Source organism: Notolepis coatsorum (genome assembly GCF_963971535.1).
Source record: "Notolepis coatsorum genome assembly, chromosome: 5".
In the NCBI taxonomy this organism is placed as follows: Eukaryota; Metazoa; Chordata; class Actinopteri; order Aulopiformes; family Paralepididae; genus Notolepis; species Notolepis coatsorum.
The window spans coordinates 161,531,906-161,551,113 of NC_140169.1; the positions used below are offsets into that span (position 1 = coordinate 161,531,906).

Consider the following 19,208-nt stretch of genomic DNA (forward strand, 5'->3'; position numbering starts at 1 on the left):
AAAGCCGCTGTGTGTGGGACGACAACACAAACGATTAAATACACGTGGGGGGGGGGGGGTGAAATGGTGAATACAGAAGAAGACGGTGTTAAAAAAACAATGGCATGTTAAAATAATGGCATGTTAAAATAGTGGAATGGTAAAATAGTGACACGTTAAAACAATGGCATGTTAAAATAATGGCATGTTAAAATAGTGGAATGGTAAAATAGTGACACGTTAAAACAATGGCATGTTAAAATAATGGTATGTTAAAACAATGGCATGTTAAAATAATGGTATGTTAAAACAATGGCATGTTAAAATAATGGCATGTTAAAATAATGGCATGTTAAAATAGTGGAATGGTAAAATAGTGACACGTTAAAACAATGGCATGTTAAAATAATGGCATGTTAAAATAGTGGAATGGTAAAATAGTGACACGTTAAAACAATGGCATGTTAAAATAATGGTATGTTAAAACAATGGCATGTTAAAATAATGGTATGTTAAAACAATGGCATGTTAAAATAATGGCATGTTAAAATAATGGCATGTTAAAATAGTGGAATGGTAAAATAGTGACACGTTAAAACAATGGCATGTTAAAATAATGGCATGTTAAAATAGTGGAATGGTAAAATAGTGACACGTTAAAACAATGGCATGTTAAAATAATGGTATGTTAAAACAATGGCATGTTAAAATAATGGTATGTTAAAACAATGGCATGTTAAAATAATGGCATGTTAAAATAGTGGAATGGTAAAATAGTGACACGTTAAAACAATGGCATGTTAAAATAATGGTATGTTAAAACAATGGCATGTTAAAATAATGGTATGTTAAAACAATGGCATGTTAAAATATTGGCATGTTAAAATAGTGGCATGTTAAGATAGTGGCATGTTAAAATAGTGGAATGGTAAAACAATGGTATGTTAAAATAGTGGCATGTTAACTCATTGAACACCAAAAACGAGTATACTCGTTTTAATTTTTTTTTTTATTATTATTATACTAAACAGTCAGCCGGACCTTGTTGTGTGATACTGGTACCTGAGTGAATTGGAATTGAAATGACGATCGAATCCCAATAGGTGGCAGTATCGCCTACCTTTTGAACTGGGCTAGTTTACTGTGGGGGAGGGGGGGGTTTGCTCACTCACTCAATAGTATGCAACTGCAGAGCCGCAGAGCAGCGCTCTCAGGCCCCGCGCTTTCAGGCCCGCTCAGCAGCGCCACCCATTGCCAATGGCTGAATTGGAGTATTGCACTGTGCGGGCAGATCCGCGATGCGTTTATTTAAACTTTAATTAACAGATTGCAGAATGGGTACAGTACAGTACAGCTCAATACACACAATTGTTAAGGGGATGCAGACCAGAGAAAGACTTTTGTCTAGTTTACATCAGGGTCCCCCATTTTCAATCCATAATGACATTTATGACACTCAATGCAGTACTGCAGTATATGCAAATATACAGTACTGTTAAACAGAGATCCTAACAGTAAATATATACAAGGGGGATGGAACTGTAAATTTATGATGAATTGAAAATGGGGGACCCTGATGTAAACAAGACGGAAGTCTTTCTCTGGTCTGCATCCCCTTAACACTTTGGTCGCCAAAGACGGCGTAGCACGTCTTTCCCCGCCATGCTCATTCTGCCAAAGACGCCGTACCACGTCTTTGATATCAATATTTCTAAAATCTGTGATCGAAATCATATTTCTCCCCCGGAGACTTGAGATCTACTGTTGATCCCCTCTCAACTCTCCAACGGTTCAAGAGCGCCATCTGGTGGCCGATCGGCGGATCGCCCAGAGCGGAAACAGGAAATGGAAGCTGATGCTCATTTCAATTCGGTCCGATCACTCTGTAATAGTCCCAGGACTTGAGCTAGACACAACGGATAGCAATCCGTTACCAAAAACTTGATAAACAACATGATTTCGACGTATATACTATTATACAACCTGGAAATGGATCACATATTTCTACATCCCATAATAGGAATATTTCTGTTCCACGCTCATCGCCCAACGCTATGAGGAAGCTACGGTAAGATTCAGCGTTATTTTTTAACGTGTTCGATACCAACTGCTCTAATGATCATATCACCCACACTAGATGAATCATCCAACGTTGGCCACGGAATTATAAACGACCCTCCCCCCCCATCCGGTCAACATCAGATGATCAGTAGTAACTTCTAGAAGCACGTCCATTTGAAATTTTTTATCTCGCGCAGATTCCTATCAAACTGTATTTGATCATCAATATAATGCATTTGGGGCTATAAATCACGTTCTGGAGAAAGCTGCAGAAAACGATAAAAACATACTTATACTTTAGACCGTATTTTAGTATGAATATGTGAATGAAAAAGTATAACGTTGCTACACCCTGAACAATAGATACTTGACGTTGAATGGGCCATAGTAATGTCAATTTAGCAATACAAAAAGTTATAGCCCTGCAAAGAAGGTAAACATCCCCATAGACAAATAGAGCTGGCGGAGGATGGTATATTAAGAATATAAGCCTGGCGACCAAAGTGTTAACAATTGTGTGTATTGAGCTGTACTGCAGATTTTGACAACAAAATTAACAATATGATGCCGCAAGTTCTGTTATATTTCAATTGCCTTACTTATTTACATAAGTATTATAGGCCTACAGCAGTATTGTACAGCCAGTAACTATACTTTTGCTCACACAATATCTTGAATGAATGAGTTTATTTATTTCGAACATAAATTGAAAATAAATAATAATAAAAAACAAGTAATAAACAGATAAAAGAAAAACAAGCAGTTCATGTATAATATTGTAAAATAGCTTAGACATAGCCTACTTGCATATAATAGTCATGTATAATAATTCCTTAATTACCATCATACGTACCCACCACATCACATAGACTGTAGTGTATAGCATATAGCAAATGGTTTTACTTTTATAAGTGTTACCCCAAATCTCCACACAGTAGTTCAGATATGGTATACTAGTGAGCAATATAGAATGTACAGTGATTTACAGAGGTGTGGACTCGAGTCACATGACTTGGACTCGAGTCAGACTCGAGTCACGAATTTGATGACTTTGGACTTGACTTGACCAAATCAAAAAAGACTTTGACTTCGACTTTGACTTTAATACCAATGACTTGTGACTTCACTTGGACTTGAGCCTTTTGACTTGAGAAGACTTGATACCTTGGCTTCCCCCATGCCCAAAGATAAGTTATATTAAATACTGAATGGTTCGTTAGTTACTGAGTTATTTTTATGTAGATTGGTAGCGAGCTGCAGCGCAGTTCTCCTCTCCGGACTGAGACCAATAGGGTCCAGCTGCAGCGCCGGAGAATCCTCTCACTGGGCAATCCTGTGGCAGCCACGAACCTTCTTTCTATAGAAGCAGCTCGGATGTTCAATCAATCAATCAATCCAATAACTCACGCTCGTCGCTCACTTAAAACAGCGCACCTCCCAGCTGCTATATAGAAAGTAGTAGGTTCGTGGCTGCCACAGGCTTGCCCCTTGAGAGGATTCTCCGGTGCTGCAGCTGGACCCTACTCGCGGAGACACGCTGTGCTGTGGGGTGTTGTTTACTATTTGACCGTCATGGCAGCCCCCACTAGTCGTGTTTTTACAGATGGATATCGTCACAATTTCTCTTTTGTCGAGCACAAAGAAAAGATCGTTTTAGTTAAATGTAATTTGTGTCTTGGCTCAAAGATCATATCTTCTGCCCACTTTGTTTGAAACAATCCGACAACATCCAATCAATCCCCACAGATGAATGTAACCTTCTGAGTCTTGGCAAATAACACCTCCATGCAAGTGACCACCAAGAGCGGATAGTTTAGTCTAAAAAACGATCGGTAGCATTGTTAGCTGCATGCTAACGTCAATGGAATTTGCCATTATAACAGTATAGCATTGTGGCTAGAAGCTAACGTTAGCTCACGCTACTTAGCCAGCACCAAACTGATGATATCGGGAGCTATCAGTGGTTAGATAACATTAGAGACAACGCTGTGTGTATTAAACAAAGGTGAATAGATGACTGGGCCATTTTGTTTAATGCTTGTTAAGTTGAAAGAGGAGCTTTGAGCTAACAGGGTTTGATAGCTAACACTAGCTCATGTTATCCAGTGGCAGTGCCAATCGGTAATGCTAGCAGAATGAATGGATGTAAACTTTCTTTAACATATTGCATATGGGTACAATACAATACGGCTCAATACAAACAATTGTTAAGGGAATGCAGACTGTTGTAGCTTGGACTGGGGTCCTTATAACAATAACTTGACAACACATAGTAGCTGCAGCTATTTGGTTTGGGACAGCTCTCTGTCACCGGAAGGGCATGCAGATGGTATCTACTGTGCATGGGCGTTTTCGCAACAACGGCTCATGCAGACTACACGCTGTTGTCTGCGCGTTTTTTAGCGTTTCTCCAAAACGCAAACACAATTTTGCGTTTCAGCCGTATCCACAAAAAAACGAATTTCTGTGTAATAGGGACATGAAACGTATTAAAAAACGTATAAAAAAACGCCACAAATACACTAGTCTAACCATGGGCTTTAAATGCTTCAATGCTGGAATCTGGAGCTCTGTATACACAACTGACAATCACGTTTCTCAGATCTCTACTGAGATACAATCCATCAAGTTGTCAATGGTAGTTGAGATGCATTCTACAACCTTTGAGGCTATTTTTTATATATAGGGCTACACCCCCACCTCTTTTCCCAATCCTGTTAATATAATTCAAGTTCTTTAATAGTTGTCATACAGAAGTACAGAATACTTTCATACAAAATGCTTCTTACTGTTACGCTCCAGAGACTGTGCTAGACAAGATAGTATCAAATAACATAATAACATAATATAGCATGAATTTAGAAGAAGAAAAATGAGGTCACAGTGTTCGGTATAGACATATGTACAATGTTCTGAGTTACCATATAATATACAATACACAATACTATGCAGTGTACTAATGTACAGTACTATCTAGTGCAAAGCAGAAATGGGATGAGGTACAATTTTAGGTACAATTTACAGTAAGGTGTACGAGTTGTAGTGCAATCCTTCATCCATAAATATAAAGTGTGGGGAGTGGGTGCTACAGTGTGTTTGTTTAAAGTGGGTGTGTGCTATAAAGTGTGTGGAGTGGGTGCTACAGTGTGTTTGTTTAAAGTGAGTGTGTGCGTGTGGATGTGTGTGCTATGTGCGTTTGGTGGTTGTTGTTGTGTAGTGTTCATTCATTGTTCGTTTAGCAGCCTGATGGCCTGGGGATAGAAGCTTCTTCTGAGTCTTTCTGTGCTCGCCTTGAGACTCCGGTATCGCTTGCCTGACCGCAGCAGTTCAAAGAGGCAGTTGTTCGGGTGACTGGAGTCTTTAATGATTCTCTTAGCCTTGCCCTTGCAACGCTTGTAGTAAATGTTCTGGAGGGTGGGGAGCCCCCCTCCAATTGTGCGTTCGGCTGAACGTGTCACTCTTTGTAGTCTGCTTCGGTCTTGTGCAGTGCTATTCCCAAACCAGGAGGTGATGTTGCCGGTCAAGATGCTCTCTATTGTACATGAGTAGAAGTTCTTAAGGATCTTCTGGCTGACTTGGAACTTCCTTAGGCGCCTGAGGAAGTAGAGGCGTTGTCGTGCCTTCTTCACAACACTGTCAATGTGTGTGGTCCATGTCAAGTCCTCGGATATGTAGGCTCCGAGGTACTTAAAGCTGTTGACTCTCTCAACCGGTGCCCCGTCGATGCTGAGGGGGCTGTAGTCCTTGACCCCCGACCTCCTGAAGTCCACAATCATCTCCTTTGTTTTGCTGACGTTCAGGGAGAGGCTGTTTTCCTGGCACCATCCCGCCAGGACCTTGACCTCTTCCAGGTAGGCCCTCTCGTCGTTGGCAGAGATCAGGCCCACCACCACTGTGTCGTCAGCAAATTTGATGATTGTATTGCTACTCCGCTGAGCCACACAGTCGTGTGTGTACAGGGAGTAGAGGAGGGGACTCAGAACACAGCCCTGGGGGGCCCCTATGTTGAGGGTGATGGATGAGGAGGTGCAGTTGCCTGCTCTCACCACCTGGGGTCTGCCAGTCAGGAAGTCCAAGACCCACTGGCAGAGGTCATAGCCCAAGCCCAGGTCCCTGAGCTTGGCTATGAGTATGGAGGGGACTATGGTATTGAATGCCGAGCTGTAGTCGATGAATAGCATTCTCACATAGTTCCCCTGCCTCTTGTCCAGGTGTGATGCTGCTGTGTGCAGCACATGGGATATGGCGTCCTCCGTGGACCTGTTGGGGCGGTATGCAAATTGCAGGGGGTCCATGTTGATGGGGAGGGAGGAGCAGATGTAGCCCTTTACTAGCTTCTCAAAGCACTTCATGGCTATGGAGGTGAGAGCTACAGGGCGGTAGTCGTTGAGGCAAGCAGGCTTGGATTTTTTGGGTACAGGGATAATAGTGGACTTCTTCAGGCAGGTGGGGATGACAGCCTGTTCTAAGGACAGGTTAAATATGTCAGTGAATACTGGGGCCAGTTGGTCGGCACAGACTTTTAGGACGCGGCCGGGGATGCCGTCCGGACCTGCTGCCTTCCTGATATTCACTTTTTTAAAGGTCCGCCTCACCTCATGCTCTGTTACCCTGAACACTGCGCCTCCATCAGCAGCCGACCCCCCCCCCCCCCATTGCCGAGGCTTGTGAGCTGGTGTTGTTATTACCAGCATCAAACCTCGCATAGAAGGTATTGAGGTCATTTGCTAAGGAGATGTCACTGTTCAGTTTGAGGGAGGCGCCTTTGTAGTCTGTCATTGTTTTGAGCCCCTGCCACATAGCTCTAGAGTCAGCTTGTTCAAACTGGAGTTCAATTTTATCCCTGTAGCGTCGTTTGGCCTCTGACACTGTCCTCCTTACGTTGTATCGCGCCACCTTGTGGTCATTCATGTTGCCTGCCACTAGGCCGTCGTTGTATGCTTTGGTGCGCTCTCTCAGAGCTTCACGGACGGATTTGTCTACCCAGGGTTTTTGATTTGGGTAAACTTTCATTTTGGTAGTGGGGATTGTTTCTTTCACCCTAGTACAAACATAGTCCAGCACTGTCTCCGTGTAGACATTAATGTTATCCGTGTCGCGGAACACATTCCAGTCTGTGTAGTGAAACACTGACCGGATCGTCTCCTCTGACGTCAAATCCCATTTCTGCACCTCTCGCGAGACTACGGGAGTACTTTTAATTCTCTGTTTGTACTTTGGTGAAAGAAAGATGGACGCGTGATCTGACTTACCAAAGCCACTATCAGAATGAGCCTTGTAGCCACCTTTAAATTGCGTGTAACAGTGATCTAGGATGTTACCGCCTCTGGTGTTGCAAGTCACATGCTGATAGAAGTCAGGCAATACCTTTCTCAGATTGGCGCTATTGAAATCTCCCAGCACTAAAATGGCGGCGTTAACATTCGCCACTTGGATTCTATTTACCTCGTCGTGGAGTCTGGAGAGCGCAACCTTGTTGCTGGCTTGCGGTGGAATATACACTCCGTTCATATCCATTCAACTCAATGTCAACTTTTTTCTCAGAGCTAAACCAAGTTTCGGATATTGCTATGATATTGAAAGGTTTATAGAATTGCTCCAAATATTCTTTAATGTTTTGATGGTTAGCATATAAGCTTCTGCTGTTGAAGTTTTAAACAATATAAAACTCAAAAGTATTATTATAATTCTTCTTATAATATTGAAACATAGCAGCAAATAACTCAGTAGTGCAATAATGACGGCATCCTCATGTTATTTAGACTTCACATCAATAGGGTTTAGCTTTGGGTCTCGTGACCCAAATCAGCCATTGGGTGGGTGGCGCTAAGATGGCGGTGGTCTCGTGACCCAAATCAGCCATTGGGTGGGTGGCGCTAAGATGGCGACGGTCTCGTGGCGGTCTCGTGACCCAAATCAGCCATTGGGAGAGCACGGAGCCTGAGAGCGCAGGGGCTGAAAGCGTGGGGCCTGAGCGCTGTGCTCTGACTGTCTGCAGATGGATGCTTCTCCACTCACTGCTGGCCAGAGTAGTAGCCACTAGCCTGCGAACTGCCTATGCAATGGCGAGCAAACTATTGGAGATTATTATGAAGAGGACAAAACGATCACACTTATGGATGATAAGGTGCGTTTTCACCAGACTACATTGGACTCAGCACTTCTGGTAAATCATAAAAATACTATAGTCAAACCGGCCGAGCATGTAACATCTGTTCACCGCTCCGCGGTAGTCGCCAACACTAGAGTTGAGAGCACTCCAGACTAGGGCTAACTAACGTTCGGCAATGGCGATCGCCTAGACGAGCGAACTATTGGAGATTATTATGAAGAGGACAAACGGTGACGATCCATCCATAGCATAAGGTGCGTTTTCACCAGACTATGTTGGAATTGAGTATTTTCAAACAGGCTGTTTGGATGTAACGATAACGTTATCTGTTGGACGCTGCCAGGGCCAACTAACATTATTTATTGTTCTGACCCAAGACACTTCGGAGTGGACAGGGTTCTGGTGGACCTGCTGACAAAGGTAACGTCTATTTTACCAAACCCCATCATAAAACATGCCTTTGTAATGATCCCAGTGTCAGAAAATGATTCCGGGGCCCCCCCCCCTCCCCATTTGATAATCATTCTACTATTGTCATGTTACCTTTGACCTGGAAATAATATAGGTGGCAGGCGAGAAACCTGCATGACATGTGCACATAACACGTCATATGTCGCGTTCCAGGAAACAGAACTGGATTATTTTTTTTAAACGGGACGATTTTTTACATGGGATAGCGTGAAAATGGTCAAAAAAACGCCTAGTGCCAGGGAGTACAGATGGAAAAACAGCGTGGCAGTCAAAGAGTTAAAGGTGTTGAGTTCTGGAAAAACCTAATAGGCTGATATGCACAAAATATACATATCACATACGTACAAGATATACATATGAGAAGAAACTAGAAGTCTAGAGAAGTCCTTTAGTTTCTACCCCTCTGTTTCAGGTCTGTCTGGAAACACTCTGCTTGGAGGCCAGTGGCTACATAACTACCTCGAAATCCACAAAAGAAATCGGGACACCTTGCCCTATGTGGCCACGTGCCAAACAGAGGGGTAGGGCCAGGGGGTAGGATTGGGCCTACATTTACATTTAGACCGCTTTTATCCAAAGCGACTTACAAGGTCTGTACAACAACAAGTCAGCAGGAAGGAAAGGTACAACTCTAGCTGCTGAGGGTCAGTAAGATTGTTCGTGTGGAAGTTGAGTGACCGCGTATTGTGAGCCTACAATTCTCTTTTTTCAGGCTACTCATTGCTTGGTGGATGCTTGAGATCATGAGAAGGCACGAGGCTGCTGAATATATTATATGCAGCCCACATTATAATAGAGGATTGTGACGACTTAACTATATTTTACTTTGGATTCCTTCAATATGATTTATTTATTTATTAATTAACTTTAAAATGAATGAATTACTAAAAATTAAGTGGCAGCCCTAATATACCCTATATCTTAGATTAGATTCGAATGTATTGTCATCATGCAGCACAAGTACAACCAAAAGAAGTTTGGCATCCAACCAGAGTGCAAATGTAACCGTAAAGTGCGATAGTAATATACAATGTACAGGTGATTAAACTGAAGTATATAAAAATGAGTAATACCGAGTAATAATGCTAATTGGATGTATTGTATGTAGTGTTATAGTAGTATGTACAGTGATACTTATGGTAGTAAGTCATACTGGCCAGCAGTGTAACTAGTAAGAGTAGTTAAGGGATATGTACAGATAATATAGATATAGTATCTACAGGTATGTAAAGGATTATATGCAGGTATGTACAGATATAGTGCTACAGTCCTGAGTGCATAGTAGTAAGGCGAGTGCACCTTTTCAGCAAAAAGAAGAGAAAAGTCTCATATTCAGTTATGACCCCAATACGTAACCAGTGAATATTTATAAGTGTTTGTTGCGACGCGGCTCTCACACTCTGCCTAAACAACGTGGCTCTTACACATCATCTTCCAACAGTAGTATCATGATAATAACCATGATTAAATGTTTTGATTCGTATAACTAAATATCTTCTTGCGTACATGTGAGATTACATTAGACAACGCATCTGTATTGCATAAAACAGCATGGTGATGTAAAGTGTGATGCTCAACCATTTTTTTTTTTTTTTTTTTATATTTTTTTTATTATTGCAAAACAAAAATTATTAAAAGTCAGTACTCAACACATAATGCATAATGAAACTAACAGTCAAGGTGGTTAAAATTACATGCAAGTACAGAAACAAGATACAAAAAAAAGTCTATAATAACATTTTAACCGTATACAGTGTATATCCAGCGAAATTACAATTATATAAATGTTTATATAGAACATACCCCTAATACCTATTTTCTAAAACCCTACACACATATGCTCCAGCTCGAACCCCCCCCTCCCGGACCCCTCCTTGGATAGTACCTCCATTATCCCTCACTCCTAACCAGACACTACCATTATAAGCTAGCTTTTATTCTCTCCACCACTTCTACCCACATTGACATTTTGGATTCGTTGAGACCCAGAATTCTTGCTGTAGATATTTCTTGATATATCACATCTAGATATGTAAGAGACCAAACTTTCCGGCACATTTTTTCCGGTTGAAACCAGCGTGATGCGATCAGTTTTTTTAGCAACTGTGATACCCGATAAGACCAATCTCTTTAGCTGTGGATTTACTGCAAACTCAAAAACATAATTTAAAAGCAATACAGAGGGGTGTACTGGTATATTCCAAGATACGAGTTTTGATAATTGATGGGTCACATCTTTCCAGAATGCCTTAACTGGTGGGCAGTCCCAATACATGTGCATAAATGTCCCTTCGTCTCCATTTGTACATTGGGAGCATTTTGAGTCTTGTTTCAGGCCCATTCTGTTCAGCCTTATAGTCAAGTATGTCCTGTGAATATTTATAAGTGTTATTTGTTGCGACGCGGCTCTCACTCTCTGCCTAAACAACGTGGCTCTTACACATCATCTTCCAACAGTAGTATCATGATAATAACCATGATTAAATGTTTTGATTCGTATAACTAAATATCTTCTTGCGTACATGTGAGATTACATTAGACAACGCATCTGTATTGCATAAAACAGCATGGTGATGTAAAGTGTGATGCTCAACCAAAATTCTTTGATAATATAATAATATAATAAAAAGTATATCATCATATATAATATAATATATATCATTTTTTTTATATTTAAGTAAAAAATAGTCACGTTTCAGTCGCTGGGACCTTTGTTAACACATTGAATCTGGGAAACAAATGTGTGTGTGTGTATATGCAGGCTATATAATGCATTAATAGCAGGCGTTTCAGGTCTAAATGGGTTAATCAGACAAGTTAACCCTTTGCCTGCCGCACTGGTTAACCCTTTCACTGTGACAATACACAGAATGTTAACCCTTTCACTGCCACACAACAGCAGGTTAACCCTTTCACTGCCACACTACAGTAAAGGGTTAACCTTCTGTAGTGTGGCAGTGAAAGGGTTAATACGGGTATGTGCACGTTCAGCAATAAGCACCGTTAGGACTCTGGTACAGTGTGTTACTACGGTTTGGACCATGTATACCATCATCACCATTACTACTGTCTGATTGAATCCTGCCACTCACTACTGTTCACTACTACTACTGTTATCACTATTATCATTATTACTACTTGCACGTTTATGTTCTATTATTATTACTATCTATCGTACCTGCCCCCCCCCCCCCATGCTGCTATGACGCTTGAATTTCCCTAAAGGGATTAATAAAGGAACACTTGACTTGGCATTTAATAATTCAATTAGGCCACGTCATCAGAATTGCACCGTGATTTGATGCCATAATATTGAAAGACAATCAACAATAATAATAACAGCGAATCACCGGCTCCTGCGATAGAAGTCAATCATACCGTAAATAACGAGCCTAAATCCCTCGAAAACCAAAAACTCGACGACAGAATAAAAAGTCTGTAAGTGTATGTTTTTAACGGAGAGACACAAGAGCATCTCTCCCTGTCCTACTTAAAACAGAGCAGCTTGACTGCCTACGGGTGTCAATGACAACGCCGCCCCCCTGACTCTCTAACAAGGTATTTTTAACACCAAACGGCTCCGCTGAGAATACAGGCCAGGCTGCGAGTGCTTTAATAGTAACAGGTGTAAACCGTTTCACGCTAGTCGGGAGGACAAGGATGGCCTAGAGAGGTAAAGAGGCCGGTCGGTAACCGAAAGGTCGCCGGTTCGATCCCTGGCAGGAGGGTGTATATTCCAGCTGTGAGCTGGTGACCGCTGCACTGCTAGCAACCCTGACTTCTGACCTCTCTGATGAAATGCATGTGTGGTGGACTGTGTGTAACTAGGAGGGATATAAGGACTGTGTGTAACTAGGAGGGATATGAGGACTGTGTGTAACTAGGAGGGATATGAGGACTGTGTGTAACTAGGAGGGATATGAGGACTGTGTGTAACTAGGAGGGATATGAGGACTGTGTGTAACTAGGAGGGATATGAGGACTGTGTGTAACTAGGAGGGATATGAAGACTGTGTAACTAGGAGGGATATGAAGACTGTGTGTAACTAGGAGGGATATGAAGACTGTGTAACTAGGAGGGATACGAGGACTGTGTGTATGTGTAACTAGGAGGGATATGAGGACTGTGTGAATGTGTAACTAGGAGGGATATGAGGACTGTGTGTGTAACTAGGAGGGATATGAGGACTGTGTGTAACTAGGAGGGATATGAGGACTGTGTGTAACTAGGAGGGATATGAGGACTGTGTTTATGTGTAACTAGGAGGGATATGAGGACTGTGTGTAACTAGGAGGGATATGAGGACTGTGTGTATGTGTAACTAAGAGGGATATGAGGACTGTGTGTGTGTAACTAGGAGGGATATGAGGACTGTGTGAATGTGTAACTAGGAGGGATATGAGGACTGTGTGTATGTGTAACTAGGAGGGATATGAGGACTGTGTGTAAGTGTAACTAGGAGGGATATGAGGACTGTGTGTGTGTGTAACTAGGAGGGATGAGGACTGTGTGAATGTGTAACTAGGAGGGATATGAGGACAGTGTGTGTGTGTAACTAGGAGGGATATGAGGACAGTGTGTGTGTGTAACTAGGAGGGATATGAGGACTGTGTGCGTGTGTAACTAGGAGGGATATGAGGACTGTGTGTGTGTGTGTAACTAGGAGGGATATGAGGACTGTGTGTATGTGTAACTAGGAGGGATATGAGGACTGTGTATGTGTAACTAGGAGGGATATGAGGACTGTGTATGCATAACTAGGAGGGATAGGCAAATTTCCCTCTTGTACATTGACAATAAAATTATCTTCTTCTAAACGCTTAGTCTTAACTAACTGGAGGAAAGGTTGTTGCTCACCTAATATCACTAAGTAGGGTTTAGGACTTAAGAACACCTAGTTTGACTGATCATATAATGTATTATTATTATATATCTTAATGAATGTGGTCAATATCAGATTCCAGTGTGAACCGGTCACGCTCCTGGACTGACCTGCATGTGCAAATGAACAATAAAAGAAGATTGACGTAAGATTTGTTTCGACAAATGTCGAAAAGTCGCATCATGCCTGTTCTGCAGACTGAGGTCACATGACAAGATCAATCAGACCTGTATCTGATTTAGGACCACATTGTGAAAGTGGCCCAAACCGGAATTGAAAAGATCAGATTCCATGTCATCTGTGCCGTTCACACAAAACAAACAGATCCCAGTCACATAATGAGCAAGGACATCATATTTGGGCCACTTCCAGAACCGGAAGTTAGGAACCGGTTCCTATTAGAACCGGTTTTCGGTGCCCAACCCTACTGATGGATACATCTTGATATTTGTCTAGTCTAGTGTGTTCATTAGATGAGGTGAAATCCTCTTTCAGTGCCTCTGTGCCTGTTTTCGTAGGCAGTTAGCCTCTGGTATGCGTGCCATTAGCGTTAGCCACGCTTCTAGGCCTCTCTTCTTTGGGAAAGAATGATAAAAAAGTGTGGTTTGGTTGAGTGTGGTTTGGTACAGTGTGTCTTGGTACAGTGTGGTTTCGTACAGTGTGGTTTGGTACGGTGTGTCTTGGTACAGTGTGGTTTGGTACAGTGCGTCTTGGTACAGTGTGGTTTGGTACAGTGTGGTTTGGTACAGTGTGTCTTGGTACAGTGTGGTTTGGTACAGTGTGGTTTGGTACAGTGCGTCTTGGTACAGTGTGGTTTGGTACAGTGTGTCTTGGTACAGTGTGGTTTGGTACAGTGTGGTTTGGTACGGTGTGTCTTGGTACAGTGTGGTTTGGTACAGTGCGTCTTGGTACAGTGTGGTTTGGTACAGTGTGGTTTGGTACAGTGTGGTTTGGTACAGTGTGTCTTGGTACAGTGTGGTTTGGTACAGTGTGTCTTGGTACAGTGTGGTTTGGTACAGTGTGTCTTGGTTCAGTGTGGTTTGGTACAGTGTGGTTTGGTACAGTGTGGTTTGGTACAGTGTGGTTTGGTACGGTGTGTCTTGGTACAGTGTGGTTTGGTACGATGTGTCTTGGTACAGTGTGGTTTGGTACAGTGTGGTTTGGTACAGTGTGGTTTGGTACAGTGTGGTTTGGTACAGTGTGGTTTGGTACAGTGTGGTTTGGTACGATGTGTCTTGGTACGGTGTGTCTTGGTTCAGTGTGGTTTGGTACGATGTGTCTTGGTACGATGTGTCTTGGTACGGTGTGTCTTGGTTCAGTGTGGTTTGGTACAGTGTGGTTTGGTTCAGTGTGGTTTGGTACAGTGTGGTTTGGTACATTGTGGTTTGGTACGATGTGTCTCTTGGTACAGTGTGTCTTGGTACAGTGTGGTTTGGTACGATGTGTCTTGGTATAGTGTGGTTTGGTTCAGTGTATCTCGGTTCAGTGTGGTTTGGTTCAGTCTGGTTTGGTTCAGTGTGGTTTGGTTCAGTGTATCTTGGTTCAGTGTGGTTTGGTACAGTGTGGTTTGGTAGTGTGGTTTGGTACAGTGTGTCTTGGTACAGTGTGGTTTGGTACAGTGTGGTTTGGTACAGTGTGTCTTGGTACAGTGTGGTTTGGTACAGTGTGTCTTGGTTCAGTGTGGTTTGGTACAGTGTGGTTTGGTACGGTGTGTCTTGGTACAGTGTGGTTTGGTACAGTGTGGTTTGGTACAGTGTGGTTTGGTACGGTGTGGTTTGGTACGGTGTGTCTTGGTACAGTGTGGTTTGGTACAGTGTGGTTTGGTACGGTGTGTCTTGGTAGTGTGGTTTGGTACGATGTGTCTTGGTTCAGTGTAGTTTGGTACAGTGTGGTTTGGTACAGTGTGTCTTGGTACAGTGTGGTTTGGTTCAGTGTGGTTTGGTTTGGTACAGTGTGGTTTGGTACAGTGTGTCTTGGTACAGTGTGGTTTGGTTCAGTGTGGTTTGGTACAGTGTGTCTTGGTACAGTGTGGTTTGGTTCAGTGTGGTTTGGTACAGTGTGTCTTGGTTCAGTGTGTCTTGGTACAGTGTGGTTTGGTACGGTGTGGTTTAGTACAGTGTGGTTTGGTACAGTGTGGTTTGGTACGGTGTGGTTTAGTACAGTGTGGTTTGGTACAGTGTGGTTTGGTACGGTGTGTCTTGGTACAGTGTGGTTTGGTACAGTGTGGTTTGGTACGGTGTGGTTTAGTACAGTGTGGTTTGGTACAGTGTGGTTTGGTACGGTGTGTCTTGGTACAGTGTGGTTTGGTACAGTGTGGTTTGGTACAGTGTGTCTTGGTACAGTGTGGTTTGGTTCAGTGTGGTTTGGTACAGTGTGGTTTGGTACGATGTGTCTTGGTACAGTGTGGTTTGGTACAGTGTGGTTTGGTTCAGTGTGGTTTGGTACAGTGTGGTTTGGTACGATGTGTCTTGGTACGGTGTGTCTTGGTTCAGTGTGGTTTGGTACGATGTGTCTTGGTACGATGTGTCTTGGTACGGTGTGTCTTGGTTCAGTGTGGTTTGGTACAGTGTGGTTTGGTTCAGTGTGGTTTGGTACAGTGTGGTTTGGTACATTGTGGTTTGGTACGATGTGTCTCTTGGTACAGTGTGTCTTGGTACAGTGTGGTTTGGTACGATGTGTCTTGGTACAGTGTGGTTTGGTTCAGTGTATCTCGGTTCAGTGTGGTTTGGTTCAGTGTGGTTTGGTACAGTGTGGTTTGGTACAGTGTGGTTTGGTTCAGTGTGGTTTGGTTCAGTGTGTCTTGGTTCAGTGTGGTTTGGTACAGCGTGGTTTGGTTCAGTGTATCTCGGTTCAGTGTGGTTTGGTACAGTGTGGTTTGGTTCAGTGTGGTTTGGTTCAGTGTGTCTTGGTTCAGTGTGGTTTGGTACAGTGTGGTTTGGTACAGTGTGGTTTGGTTCAGTGTGTCTTGGTTCAGTGTGGTTTGGTACAGTGTGGTTTGGTTCAGTGTGGTTTGGTACAGTGTGGTTTGGTACAGTGTGGTTTGGTTCAGTGTGGTTTGGTACAGTGTGGTTTGGTACAGTGTGGTTTGGTTCAGTGTGGTTTGGTACAGTGTGTCTTGGTACAGTGTGGTTTGGTTCAGTGTGGTTTGGTACATTGTGGTTTGGTACAGTGTGTCTTGGTACAGTGTGGTTTGGTACAGTGTGGTTTGGTACAGTGTGGTTTGGTTCAGTGTGGTTTGGTACAGTGTGGTTTGGTACAGTGTGGTTTGGTTCAGTGTGGTTTGGTTCAGTGTGGTTTGGTACAGTGTGTCTTGGTTCAGTGTGGTTTGGTACAGTGTGGTTTGGTACAGTGTGGTTTGGTTCAGTGTGGTTTGGTTCAGTGTGGTTTGGTTCAGTGTGGTTTGGTTCAGTGTGGTTTGGTTCAGTGTGGTTTGGTACAGTGTGGTTTGGTACAGTGTGGTTTGGTTCAGTGTGGTTTGGTTCAGTGTGGTTTGGTACAGTGTGGTTTGGTTCAGGTACAGTGTGGTTTGGTTCAGTGTGGTTTAGTTCAGTGTGTCTTGGTTCAGTGTGGTTTGGTTCAGTGTGGTTTGGTACAGTGTGGTTTGGTTCAGTGTGGTTTGGTGGTACGGTGTGTCTTGGTACAGTGTGGTTTGGTACGGTGTGTCTTGGTGTTCTCCATGCACTGATTGTGTGACAGGGTCATTTCGCTCTCCGCGGAGCACCCAGTAATTTGCCAGATGCGGCAATTATTGGTATCTATGGCAACCGCGGATGGTCCCTTTTTCTGTTTTTAGCCCTTCTTTGTGTGTGTGTGTGGGGAGGGGGGTTAGAGTGCTTAGAGAGAGGGAGAGGGGGAGAGGGAGAGGGAGAGAGAGAGGGAGAGGGAGAGGAAAGTGGTGCTGTGATTATATGCTTGTGTGCAAACTGGGCGGGGGGTTTTGGGAAAGCAATGGTTACAGAGAAATAGATTTCACTCACTCTGGCTCTCTGGCTGGTGTGAGCTGGGGGGGGGGGGTCACTCTGGCTGGTGTGAGCTGGGGGGGGGTCACTCACTCTGGCTGGGGTGAGTTGGGGTGAGCTGGGAGGGATTTGGAGGGGAGGGGGGTCACTCACTCTGGCTGGGGTGAGTTGGGGTGAGCTGGGAGGGATTGGGAGGGGGGGGGGTCACTCACTCTGGCTCCCTGGGAGGTGATCTGGGGGGGGGAGGGGAGGGGGGGGTCACTCACTCTGGCTCCCTGGGGGGGGGGTGATCTGGGGGGGGGGTCACTCACTCTGGCTCCCTGGGGGGTGATCTGGGGGGGGGAGAGGGGAGGGGGGGGGGTCACTCACTCTGGCTCCCTGGGGGGGGTGATCTGGGTCAGCTTGGTCCAGGGGTTGTAGGCTGAGTCGATGCTGTACAGCCGCATGTGCATCGCCAGGACGTGGAACAGCTGGTCTGCAACACAAACACAAGGGGAGAGCTTCTATATCAAAACACAACTCTCCACAGGGACCAAACTCACGCTGTTGGAGAGAATTCAAAACCCCAACTGTATTGGAAACTGGCCCCCGTAAATGTCACAAAAAAAATATCAATTACAGCAGGAACTAACAAGTAGGGTTGGGCACCGAGAACCGGTTCTAATAGGGACCGGTTCCTAACTTCCGGTTCTGTAACCGGAAGTAACATATTTGCATTTCGATTCTTAATTTCGATAAAAAAATATATATATATATATATATATATACTTTGTTAATGAATACCCTAGTTACAGTACAGCAACCAAATTAAACTGTATCAAGTTAACTGACAATGTGAATAGTATGAAAAAAAGTAAAGATTTAAAAAAAACAATAATAATCTCCTGCGAAATAAGCTGTGACCTGTTTTGACCTGCACCTCAAAGAATCGGAATCGAGAATCGTTTAGAACAGGAATCGAAATGGAGAGTCGGAATCGGAACCGGAATCGTTCAAATCCAAACGATGCCCAACCCTACTAACGAGGATGACTCCGTTTACGAACGCACAGGGGTCGTCTAAAAAGACGACAAGAAAAAGACAACTTAAAAAACAGTGCATCTTTGATGAAGGTCTCGAGAAAAAGGACAGTAAATGTGTCACGACAGGCGCGTGTGTACCCTTAACCGTGCCCTTCTCTTCTCGTCTCATTAGCCCAGAAACTAAATTAACCTACTTTTCACCATTATGACCTAAATACGAGTTAGTGTGGCCCGTTAACAGTTCACACAACAAGCACAGGGACGAATGTGTGAAACGTCCTCTCAAACATAAGTCACATTAATCCTAACATTTTCCATCGTTCCCCGGGTCTATTGCACACAGACGCCACCTTCTACACACGAAGCAGGCCTGTTTGAGGTGACCGCCATCCAGGCGGCAACAGCCGTGAAGAGACAAGGCCACAACAACAATCCCATTTGATTCTTTGTCGTTTTCCCAGAGAGTTATGACGTTTTAATGCAGCAAAACACTTAAAAACCCCAGCTCTGCAATATTGACATGTGTGAGGAGACTGTCCATACCTAGAGCAACACTGCCATCTGCAGGCGAACACTGACACAGCATGGGCAACGAGAGGAGAGGTGACTAATGCCTGGTTTCCACAACAGGGCTGGCCAAGGCTATAATAATAATAATAATAATAATAATAATAATAATAATAATTAGGGATGCTCGATATTGGCTTTTTTACCGATACCG

General features: G+C 43.5%; 1 protein-coding gene across 1 annotated transcript in view; it reads right to left on the reverse strand.

Moving 5' to 3' along the window:
* Positions 1-19,208, reverse strand: part of ubr3 (ubiquitin protein ligase E3 component n-recognin 3) — a 242,571-nt gene that overhangs the window by 44,531 nt on the left and 178,832 nt on the right. The window contains 3 exon segments of the mRNA XM_084314353.1: positions 17,525-17,583; positions 17,678-17,698; positions 17,835-17,940. Coding sequence (XP_084170479.1) covers positions 17,525-17,583; positions 17,678-17,698; positions 17,835-17,940 — 186 coding nt within the window.